Below are 10,921 nucleotides of genomic sequence, written 5' to 3' on the forward strand. Positions count from 1 at the left end.
TTTGTGCGGGAAAAATGGCTCACAGTAAGGACCTGTTTGAGTGCTCCATCTGTACACAGTTACTGAATGATCCAGTGACTACTACCTGCGGACACAGCTTCTGTGTGAAATGCATCTATACCTACTGGGATACCAAAAGAAACAGAAGGAGAACGTATAGCTGCCCTCTGTGCAGAGAGACTTTCAATGAGAGACCTGTTCTTAAGAGGAACACCATCCTGGCTAACTTGGTAGAGGAGTTTAAGAAGAAGGCAAGCAGCCAGGGTGCTGCTGCGGATGCTGCTGCACCTGGGGATGCGCAGTGTGACATTTGCACGGAGAGAAAACGTAAAGCTTGCCTGTTCTGTCAGGTGTGTTTGGCCTCTTACTGCCAGACTCATCTGGAACCTCATTTTATTGTACCGCCTCTTAAAAAACACAGACTGATCACAGCTTCTATAAATATCAAAGAAAGCATCTGTTTCCGTCATGACAAACTTCAGGAGCTTTACTGCCGCACCGATCGGCAGTTCCTGTGCCTCATGTGTGCGGTGGATGAACACAAAGACCACGACATTATATTAGCTGAAACAAAAAGGCAAGAATTGCAGGTAATATGCAAATAAATATATTTATTTAATTATTTTTTGATGATGTCATTTGCTGTTTTTATTGTAATTATGATATGTTTCTACATGTCTGTCTTAACAGAGCCATCTGGAAAAGACCAAAGAGAAAATTGCAGAAAGAGTGGTGATTTCAGAGAAGTTGATGGATGCTGCTCGCTCCATACGAGTAAGGATTTTTCTTTTATGCCTTGTTTTCTTTATTGTTAGATCTTGTTATAAGGCGGCGTCTACACTAATCCGGATAAATCTGCAAACGGCGTTGTCGTCTAAAAACGCTCCGCGTCCGAACTATCGTTTTCTACGCTACGTTCATGTACTGCGCATGCGTGAAACGTAAGACGATTCGACCTGCGTCATTTCTGTCTGCCGTTTATTTACTTTCCGGTTGTTGTGCCAAAAAGTGATTACCTGCCAAAAACTGATTTCCAATGTTTCCGTGGGTTTTTATGTGTAATATCGTTACGTATGTTGCCAGATAGACCTTGGAGAACAGGTATTACATAGGGGTTATATATAAAATTAAAAAATTACATGTTTCTCATAAATCTTTGTAACTGTGTCATTGTACTTATATTATAATCCATCGGCTCCTTTTTGTCCACTTAAATATGTTTACAGAACTATTTTTGCATTTGTTGCAATTTCAGCTGTCCTCTTGGCCAGATTACTCTTAAAGGAGACATTTTTAAAGTCAACAAGAAATTTTTTAACTGCATAAATAAAGAATAAATAAAAGTCACTGTCAAAAACTGATTGGGGCTTCTACCTTGTTACAGGAATGTTGTTTGTTGCTCAAGATGACTTGATATCATTCATGAGGGATACATTTGACATATGTTTCACATATTATAGACCAACAAGTTATTTATAGGAGTTTAAATACAAGCAATCAGTTTTTGGCAGACAATCACTTTTTGGCACAACACCGGCTCTTTAAAATGTCGCGGCAAAATGTCGAGGAAAAGTGCCGAGTTTTATCTGGGGCTATGTAGAGCATGTACAAATGGATTTAGTTATGCGTCTGAGGTAGGTTTGGGTTGGGGGGTCTAGACTGGGAACTCTTACTGGATACTGTTTTTGGACCTATTAATCCAAAACAAGTTTGATGCAGAAGGGCTCCAGCTCCTCCAACCCATCTTCTTCCCCTCAAACTGCCGCACATTCACCTATTCCTGCGAGAATTCACCACTGTAATCGATAGTGTTGCATGCATAGAAGAAGTCAGTGAGTGAGTGTGACTTGTTTATTTGGCTTGGATCACTATTGTAACAGTCATAGCAGGCAAATAGTATGTGTTTCCTACAGGACGCTGCCTGGGAGGCGTGTGATGACTTTGAGCGGGTCTGTATCCAGTGGTACACCCACTTCCTGAGGAAGAAGTGCTCTGAGATGAGAGAGAAAGTTGGAGAGGCTGAGAAAGCTGGAGTGGACTGGACCGAACACCACCTCGGGCAGCTGAAGCGTGAAGTGTCTGAGTTAAGGAGGAGAGAGAGTAAAATCTGTCAGCTTTCACAAACAGAGGATCCCATTCAGTTTCTTCAGGTTATGGCTGCTTTTTGATACTTTAGGCTTATGTCTCATTTTCTATCCAGTTTGTGAGGTTAAATATTAATATTAATGTTTCCCTGTGCAGGGCTTCCAAACCCTGGGTGACCTCCCTGTGCTCACAGACTCACACAGAGAGCTTGACAACTTGACAAAGTTCGTCACTGCACAAAAGAATAAAATGAAAAAGATGAGCAACGAAGAAAAAAGGGATCTGACGGATTATTCTGGAAAAATCATCAGTAAGTGTGATCATTTGGGATCATTTGAGATTTTTAAACATCATAACTGTGGTCTCACCTTATTTACTTAAAAACTATGCTTTTTGTGTTTTTCCTTACAAGTGTCAAGAAGGACAAGGCCGCAGGAGGGACGGACAAGGACAGAACTTGTGATGAAATATAAGAGTAAGCATGATGTTAATGACTACAGACATATTTGAGAGCTTAAGCGAGTCCTTCGTAATCAATGAGTTTTTCATTTTCCCTGCAGACTCCAAAATCGAGGTGGATCCTGACACTGTAGCAGCTTGTCTTTACCTCTCTGATACAAAGAAAGAGATATCATGGTGTGACAAGGACCAGGCTCATCCAGATCACCCTGACAGATTCACATACTTTTACCAGGCTTTGTGTAAAAAGGGCCTCAGAGGAAACCACTACTGGGAGGTGGAGTGGGATGGTGGCATAGTTGAGGTGGCTGTGTCGTACAGAGGGATAGGAAGAAAGGGTTCAGGGAAAGATTGCTGTTTTGGCCACAATGCTCTGTCCTGGAAATTAATCTGCTCTCCTTCTGGTTGCACGTTCTGGCACAATAATCTTCACAAAGGTCAAATTCCTCCGGCTGTCTCCCGCAAAGTAGGGGTACACCTTAATTATGAAGAGGGAACGCTGGCTTTTTACAGCGTATCTGGAGTTGAAAGTTTGACACTGCTGCACCAAATCCAGACAACCTTCACCGAGCCCCTCTATCCCGGGTTTTCTGTGGATCTTGGTGCAACACTGAAAATAAGCAACATCTGAGATCGTGCACAGTTTCCAATGTTAATGTATTGATCGACAAAGTGATAAAATGATCTCTGAGTCCTCTTTTCCTAGTAAAAAAGTGAAGAATCAAAGAGGCCTTTATATCCACATATAGACTCATGTCATAATAACAAAGTCATATTTTTCTTAGCATTTTTTGACTGTCATAACTTTATACAAGAGCCCAGAGTCCCATAAAATTTTCACCACTAAAAAAAAATTTGGTTTAAAAAAATTAAACCAAATAAAATGTATATCTTATTTGTTGTTTATGTTTAGGATGATTTCTTTTCTATAACCAACTTTAAGCGTCAATATTAGGAGACATATCATCGTTTAAACAACAGAGCTGTAATAGTTCAGTGTCAATTATGCATTAACAGAAACAAGGACGGTACCTTGGATGCTTTGTCCTTTTTTCCTGATAATTCACTGGAGAAACCTTCACAAAATTACATATAGTTATATAATGTTTATTTACTATTTGTATTGAAATTTATCCTGATATAAGATGCAATAATTTAAAGGTAGTTATACTCTTTAAATGTTTATATATTTTTCAAAGTGACGGTTAAAAACAGATTACGTTATTCTGTTTGTGTCATGTCTAAAATTGATCACGTTTAAACACACTTTGTTTGGAAAAGAGGTTAATAGCTTTAAGTCTGATTTTCATTGTGAGGAGAGCTTGAAACATGATTGCTTTGTAATTGCAGCTACTGTTCAGTCACGTCAACAGAGTCATTGCTTTAGCTAAACTGCCTTAAAGTAAGGACCATGCATACTAATAATAATATTCTTTATTGAGTTTATTGTACTAATATTCACCTTTTCAATATAGAAATGTCACAGTTTACTCCTGAATTCACATTTATGTAAATAAAACAAAGCTCACAATTCATGACGTTTAGTTAAATACACAATATACGTGAAAATAAATAAAATATGCACACTTCATATATTACATTTTTACATTTTTACAATTTAGTCAATCACTATAAATTTTGACTCGGTAACAAAGTGCTAGCACCAGTAACAGAGGACATTTTAGAGAAATCATTCATAAAATGCAGTCGGTGCGGTCTACAGTGTCGTAGAAGCGCAGACAGGCCTTGTAATGCAGCAGCTTCTCAGTCAGAGGGCTGATGGTCAGCGCTTTGCCCTGAACACTTAGGTCCACGTACCTGCACAACATTAATATAACAAGAAATACACTTAGAGCTGTGATACTTTTTTTTTCTTTTTACAAATATACTTGTGAAAACATGCTTTGAATAAAAAGTTTACACTGAAACTGTTTAGTTATCATGTTTCTTATATCAAACTCTATGTATGTGTTTTTGCTAAAACATCAAATTCTTTACCAGCTGTTGATATGAACCTACAACAGACTGTGATGGACATGGAACAATCTAAACTTTATTGGATCATCGTCTACCTGTTTTACTGTACCTGTATGACACACTCCAAAATGCCAGGGTATTTACAGCCATCAGTGTGGCCAAGAGGAAGAAGAATCTCTCCAAATTGCCATCATGCAGTGTGCTTGGGTAAAAGCTTCCTGTAACAGAGCACCACAGTGTTTAGTACCAGTGCCTCTATGTCATTTGTTAGTCCTGTATTTGTATTTTCTTGTCTGTTTGTTTGTTTGAATTTTACCTCCAGAGAGAAAGTACATCAGCTGAATAATAAAGGCACCGAGAAAACATCCCCCTCCATAGGACAGAGTGAGGAAGTGCAGGGCGATCCCTCTGATGTGGTTCGGGGTGAGCTGGAAAGAAATGAGGGAGCCTGCCAGACAACAGAAACTGTATGAGCATGTCTCCTGCTGCTTATGTGCCACATTATACTCGTTTCACAAATCAGAATGATATGCACAAACGGAGACATAACAGTAAGTCTCCCACTCACACGCAGGGGTGACGAGAGCTTCTGCCAGACCGAGCAGGATGTACTGAGGAGCCAGCTGGAAACACGGCATGGAAGAAACTTGCAAAAGCTTTCCAGAAAGTGTCTGCTCCACCAGGGGGTAAGACTTCCTCTGCAGCTCAGTCAAACCTGCAACCAGGACCGACAGAGTGGCACATGCATGGCCCAGAGCTGGAGGGGGAGGATGGACAGGGTGGGGTGATGAGAGAGGGGGCTGAGGAACGGGAGGTTGTGATTACAAGACAAAAAGAGGGAATGAGAGGAGATAAAGGAATATTTAAGAGAATAAATAACGACAACATGCGAACTAGTTGGGGCTTGCATGCATGTAAATACTCACTAATACGTTTTACAGGTGCTGGAGGAGTTTTTTCCATGGACAGGTAGCAGGTCATCACACACTCCATCAGTGGCGCTAAGAGCAGCAGAGGCAGGATGCTGATCACATTCATGGCAGCGATGGGCAAAAGGTGGTCCTTCAGGTGAAGGTTGGAGCTCATCGTCTGAATGTAGTAACCTGAGGGGATCTGTGGGAGGCATATTTCTTAACTAGACCTGAAGGCGATTAAACAAGTCAGTTTTCTGCTTCATGCATTGTAATTTCTCAGGGACCTACCTGTGTGAGGCAGACTCTGTAGAGCAGCTGAAGCCCATAAAGAGGGAAGAGCTTGGCCAGGACTTTGGCATTCTCCACGTGAGTCTCACTGTACCGGCCACCATTATTCTCTTTCGCCCGGTCCAGCCAAGATGCTACCTGCCCGCTCAAGTAGCGATAGTGGAGGCAGCACATCTTGAAAGAGTTCAAGAAAACTCCCAATGTGGTCAGTAATGATCCACCTAAGCTCAATAAAAGCATGAAGCACGAACAGTTTAACTTTTTGTGGCCTGTACAAAAAAGGAGACGAGGAAGAGGTTTTCTCTTTCTAATCCTTTTTTTGGTATCTTACCTTTCTTGGGTTTGTAGGTGAGGTTACTGCGCATCATGTGTATGGCAATGAGAGCCAGCAGCACTGAGGTGAAGGGGATGAGGAAGCCCAGATTTTTGGCCACAGATTGCTGGATGTAAGCAATGCCCAGAAACACAACAGTGGAATTCAGATTCACCAGCCAGTAGAACCTAAATTAAGAGAAAAAAATCTTAGAGTGAGCCAGTGATATTGGTCAGATTTAAATCCAAAATATCTTTGTGCTAATTTCATCATCTAGGGTGGTTCAATTTAAACTTGTTTTGTCTATGAAAGGAGAAGGAGTCCTTAGAGGAAACCCCCAAGCAACCCAAGAAAAAAATAACAATAAGGCAAAAAAGGTTGGTTGGAAAAAAAAAAAAAAAGCAAGGCAACAACAACTTTTTTTGTCTGAAATCAAACCATACGAAACCCAACCTCGCAGAACTAAAAATGAATCTACTGGTAAACTACATGTATGATGTGTCAGGGTAGCCTCATCACCCACCAGTTGAAGAAGGTCAGGAGCTGGTGCTGGTTGTAGCCCTGCAGGTTGTAAGCTCCCATGGGGCAAAGGATAGCTCGGATGCCACCGATGCCCAGTGCAGCAGCCAGCAGGCCAGTGTAAAAAAGAATCTGCTGCTCCCGAGACCCCAGCTGGTGGGTCATGTGGTGGCTGTCGATGTAGAAATCCTCAAAGGGAAATGCCACCACAGGCAACATGGCTGTACCTACAGTGGCAGATGCATCTAATGATTCTGAGTGATATTTTCTTTTTGGCAATGGTTGATTTGATACATTCATGAGATATGTAGTCAAAAAAAAATTACTGAAACAAATGAAAAGAAGTACAAGGTGCCCACCTGTTTTCCTGCCATTTAAAAATAAAAATAAAAACATTATAATATTATAACATTATAAACAGCTGTCATCGCCTAACATCTGGCATCAGATCTTACTCTAGTCTTGCTTTTCACAATAATACAGTCCAAGATGGTAAACGCTGTTTTAGAAGTCATATGGCTTCAAATTCTTGGCAGCCAACTTGTGTCAACCTTTAATCCCTTGTGTCTTACCAAAGAAATGAAGAAACGCACACACGTATAGCACCTTAGTCCTTCCTAGACAGGCTTCTGCAAACCAGCCAACCAGAACAGGGGTGAGTGTGCTGGCTCCTATGAAGCACAGGTTGACTGTTGCAGCGAGGTAGTTGTCATATCCGAGCTTCACAGTGCAAAATAGAATCATGTTACATACAATCCCAAAGAAAGTGAACCTTTCAAATAACTCCACAAGAAGTACACAGATGATCACTTGGAGCTTCTTGCGAGGCTTCTTTCGTGGTCTCTGGTCTAGATGAGGCGTGTGGGAGATACGTCGCAGTGGGCTTCTGCCCTCTGGGAGTCTCCTGAAGTCTCCTGCTACCATCCCGGGCAGCTCTTCTGCTTGGTGGGGTGAATCCTGTCGGTAAAGAGCTTTGAATGAGAACTGCTGCCCTTGTCGGGAAGGAGTAACAGAAGCTGGAATCTCACAACCAGGTGTGACTCTGACACTGGACACGTATACTCAGCCACACCCACCTGTTTTCTGCAAATGGCCATTCCTGATTCGTCCATCTTTATTTTACGGGGAAGTGTGGATGTATTACTCAGATTTCACACATTATGAAAAACTATATAAGGGAGGAGTGATGGATGGGAGCTATTTAGAGGACAACCCTAAAATATTTCTAATATTTCAAAGATGTGGCTGTTTGATTTATTTCTTTTTGTTTTTTTAAATAATGATCTTTAATGCTGTGAAGATAGCATTATTATCCAGATCAAACGGGTTCAATTTCACTTCAAGTCATCTTATAAGATACCTGGTATAAATAATGACTTAAATAATGTTGCCAATGAATGGTCTGTCATGTGATGATAAATATAATCAGTTTATTAAGTGGAGCTCTGGAGTAGTAGTAGTTAGTTTCTGGGAATACAATAAGCCCAATAACTAACGTCTCCCTTTGAAGGTTAATCTTTCCATGATTGAGGTTAACCACGGTTGCTGACATGCTCACTGTTTTCAGTTAACATAATCACAGTTGTATTGTGGGAACGTACAATATTATTGTAACATTAAAAAATAAACAAGTGCAGAAGGTTTTACAAACACTCACAAAATATTACATGTCTCTGTGAAAGCAGCTCTTCTCTTCACTTCCCCGTACAACCTCATTTTGACTGGCCTGCTGGTAATTAGACTCAAAATGTTAAGTGAGAGTGAGACAGGGTGCATGTGCATGTTAACTTCAACTAAAGGAGCTCTGAGACAGACAGCATTTTATCACTGTAGGAGGTGAACTAGCTGTCCAAACAAGCACTGAACATTGGAATTCATTAAAGTACACAGTCTACAGTCCTTAATAGACTTATTTTTAGACTTATCTACATTTTATTGATATGCTGACAACGTTTAATGATAAGCACCTTGCAATAATACTACCAGAAATGAAGCAAGAGTCCAATCAATATATCTGATTTCTCTGCCTTCCCCACCTTTAGGAATGTCCCATGTAATAAAATATGATAGAAGCAGTCATTCTAATGAACCTCACAAAATGATTGAAGGTTTATCATATTTAAATGTCCCAATTGCCTTCTTTAATGAAGAAACAGCTAAAAGTTTACACACAGTGTGTCACACACTCATCACAAACATGAATGTCATGGTAATTTTGGGCTTCATATGATGTCTTTGAACTTTTTTCCAGATTGGAACGGTTGTAGTATACATAGTAGTATATATATAGTATACATCTTTAATGCCTTAGAAAACAAGAATTAAGTTAACAAGTTTGAATTTCTTTTCGGATTTAATCCTTTAAAGCAAAAAAAAAAAGTGGCCTATATTTTAGTGTAATTTAAATTGGGAAGTAATATACAAACGTGAGATTTTGTACCATTATTGCTTTAAATAAAAAGTGGAAATGTGAAGCTGTTTGAGCAGGTTGATTAGGACTGTTAAACTACATGCGTTTTTGTGGTGTCGCCATGGTTACGAAAACAGCGTCCAGCTGAGCGTGGGGGCGTGGTGTATCATGGGAAAAAGTTTGTAAATCACTTCTAACCTCCGCTGCTGCAAACTCGTGATTGGAAGAAGAGACCAGCTGGCCTGGAAAGAGACAGTTAACCTGTAAAATTAAACATAATAGCTCCAGTTTGCATTTGTTTTTTCCGTTAAGCTAGTTTGCTCTGCTAATGTTTCATAGCATGTCACAAAATGTGTTTATGTTGTCGTTGGAGTGAGCTAAGGAGCTGAGCTAACGTTAGCATGCTGCTAAATACATATTTTCATATAGCGTCGTCCGTGTCTGGCATTGGAATTTCAGATTTATGTGTCTCATTACCCATTTATTTTACATTTTACATACGAAAACAGAAAAGACTTAGCGAACTTTGTTCGCTTTTGTGCTGTCCGCTACAGATTTGCTGGCTAGTGATGTCTGGAGAGAGGCTACCCAACGACTTCAGCTCGACCCCTCTCAAAGACTTCCATCCATCAAAGGACTTTGGCGACGGAATCCTATCCGACGAAGAAGACACTTTTTCTCTGCTTTCTCCAATCTATCACGACAGCTTCGACAGTGACGAAGAAGAACTGAGATCCACCCCAGATCAGCAGACCACTTCCCCCAGAGAGAGGGATGACTCCAGGCTCAGTATTTCACCATTCAGGTGCTGCAGTAAAGCTTTAGTTCAGCTTTAGTTCTGGCTTGTTTGCGGCATAGCTAATTTTATATCTGCGTTTATTTTATAGATGTGAGCTACCAAAAGCGATTTCGGAGCAGCCTGCAGCTTCACCTACCCTCAGTGCGTGGGAAATGTGGTTGGTGAATAAAGCAAAAGAGGAGCGTCTTAAGCAGGAAAAGAAAGTAGAAAAGGCATGCAGTCATTAGTCCCATCCCCATAATAGAAAAGTGTTTTTATTCTGATTGTAATTTGTTGTAGTGACCATTTCACCCCAATAAAAGCTCCGTGTGTCCCGCATATTAGGAGCACTTACTAAAAGAAAGAAAAGAAAAACAAGAACGAGAGCAGGAACAGAAAAAGCTCATCATGGAAAACAAGATCCAAGAATGGCTAAAACTTAAAACAGAACAGGTAAACAACTTCTCAAGTAAAATTGTTGTGTTGATCTTCTTATCTGCTACGCCACAGTCTTTTATGTTTCTTGTTATAATTCTAGGAGAGACATGAGCAACTTCTTAAACAAAGAAAGGAGGAGGAGGAGATGCAGAGGCAGCAGGAGAGACGGCGGGAGACTGAACAGAAAGCTCAACAAAAGTACAAAGACTGGCTGCAAAGAAAGAACCAAGAAAAAATAGAAAAGGAAAAGAAGGAGAAAGTAATCAGGCTCTCGTTCAGCTGTCTCTTCTTTTTTAAATTCCAAATGGTTTCTCAGAGATTTCTTTTGTATCTTTTTGACAGGAGGAAGCCTCCCTGAAGGAGGAGCAGGAGATGGAGCGGCGTAGGAGGGCTGAAGAGAAGTTTAAGGAATGGCTGGCAAAGGCGAATGAAAAAAGCAAAGCTAGTCCCAAAAAGCCCAGCTATCCATCAAGTATGTTTATTTGAATTAACTTGGCGTTATTGGGTTTATTTTACTCAAACATCATAATCATTCCATAGAATAGAATAGAATTCAACTTTATTGTCATTGCACATGCACAGGTACAGAGCAACGAAATGCAGTTTGCATCCATGCAGAAGTGCTTTAGCCATGATATAGATATATTACAATATATATTAGCAATAATATAGATATGTGAGTATATTACAGAAATGGGTCTATTATGGTATGTTATAATGTGCACGGTATGAAGTATGTT

At 40.3% G+C, this 10,921-nt stretch overlaps 3 protein-coding genes across 4 annotated transcripts in view; 2 read left to right on the plus strand and 1 right to left on the minus strand.

Annotated features, from left to right (window-relative positions):
• The first annotated feature begins 6 nt into the window (after positions 1 to 6).
• Positions 7 to 4,472, plus strand: LOC102216137 (tripartite motif-containing protein 16-like). The gene is made up of 6 exons (XM_005734864.1): positions 7 to 590; positions 691 to 774; positions 1,914 to 2,150; positions 2,242 to 2,395; positions 2,498 to 2,560; positions 2,646 to 4,472. The coding sequence occupies exons 1-6, from the start codon at positions 15 to 17 to the stop codon at positions 3,173 to 3,175; spliced, it is 1,644 nt and encodes a 547-aa protein (XP_005734921.1). The 5' UTR covers positions 7 to 14; the 3' UTR covers positions 3,176 to 4,472.
• slc15a5 (solute carrier family 15 member 5) lies at positions 4,239 to 7,479 on the minus strand. The gene is made up of 9 exons (XM_005734898.1): positions 7,128 to 7,479; positions 6,560 to 6,782; positions 6,055 to 6,224; positions 5,724 to 5,944; positions 5,461 to 5,634; positions 5,090 to 5,321; positions 4,838 to 4,969; positions 4,631 to 4,739; positions 4,239 to 4,362 (listed from the first exon to the last, which is right to left on the minus strand). The coding sequence occupies exons 1-9, from the start codon at positions 7,477 to 7,479 to the stop codon at positions 4,239 to 4,241; spliced, it is 1,737 nt and encodes a 578-aa protein (XP_005734955.1).
• A 1,609-nt stretch (positions 7,480 to 9,088) lies between these two features.
• Positions 9,089 to 10,921, plus strand: part of ccdc34 (coiled-coil domain containing 34) — a 2,920-nt gene continuing 1,087 nt past the window's right edge. The window contains exons 1-6 of one of the 2 annotated variants that reach the window (XM_005734865.1): positions 9,089 to 9,228; positions 9,520 to 9,770; positions 9,853 to 9,976; positions 10,089 to 10,196; positions 10,282 to 10,440; positions 10,524 to 10,653. In XM_005734865.1, the coding sequence (XP_005734922.1) occupies positions 9,535 to 9,770; positions 9,853 to 9,976; positions 10,089 to 10,196; positions 10,282 to 10,440; positions 10,524 to 10,653 (757 nt within the window). In that variant the 5' untranslated portion in view covers positions 9,089 to 9,228; positions 9,520 to 9,534. The other variant, XM_005734866.1, reaches the window with a different exon arrangement.

The sequence above is a fragment of the Pundamilia nyererei genome, unplaced genomic scaffold (genome assembly GCF_000239375.1).
Source record: "Pundamilia nyererei isolate P.nyererei 1_Seehausen unplaced genomic scaffold, PunNye1.0 scaffold00060, whole genome shotgun sequence".
NCBI classification, from domain to species: Eukaryota; Metazoa; Chordata; class Actinopteri; order Cichliformes; family Cichlidae; genus Pundamilia; species Pundamilia nyererei.

Coding starts and splice junctions, on each gene's coding strand:
- LOC102216137 (XM_005734864.1), top strand. CDS start 15: ATGGCTCACAGTAAGGACCTGTTTGAGTGCTCCATCTGTACACAGTTA. Junction 2,151..2,241: donor ATCCCATTCAGTTTCTTCAG/GTTATGGCTGCT, acceptor TTCCCTGTGCAG/GGCTTCCAAACCCTGGGTGA. Junction 2,396..2,497: donor TTATTCTGGAAAAATCATCA/GTAAGTGTGATC, acceptor TTTCCTTACAAG/TGTCAAGAAGGACAAGGCCG.
- slc15a5 (XM_005734898.1), bottom strand. CDS start 7,479: ATGGTAGCAGGAGACTTCAGGAGACTCCCAGAGGGCAGAAGCCCACTG. Junction 6,225..6,559: donor CTCCTGACCTTCTTCAACTG/GTGGGTGATGAG, acceptor CTCTTAATTTAG/GTTCTACTGGCTGGTGAATC. Junction 5,635..5,723: donor ACAGAGTCTGCCTCACACAG/GTAGGTCCCTGA, acceptor TGCCTCCCACAG/ATCCCCTCAGGTTACTACAT.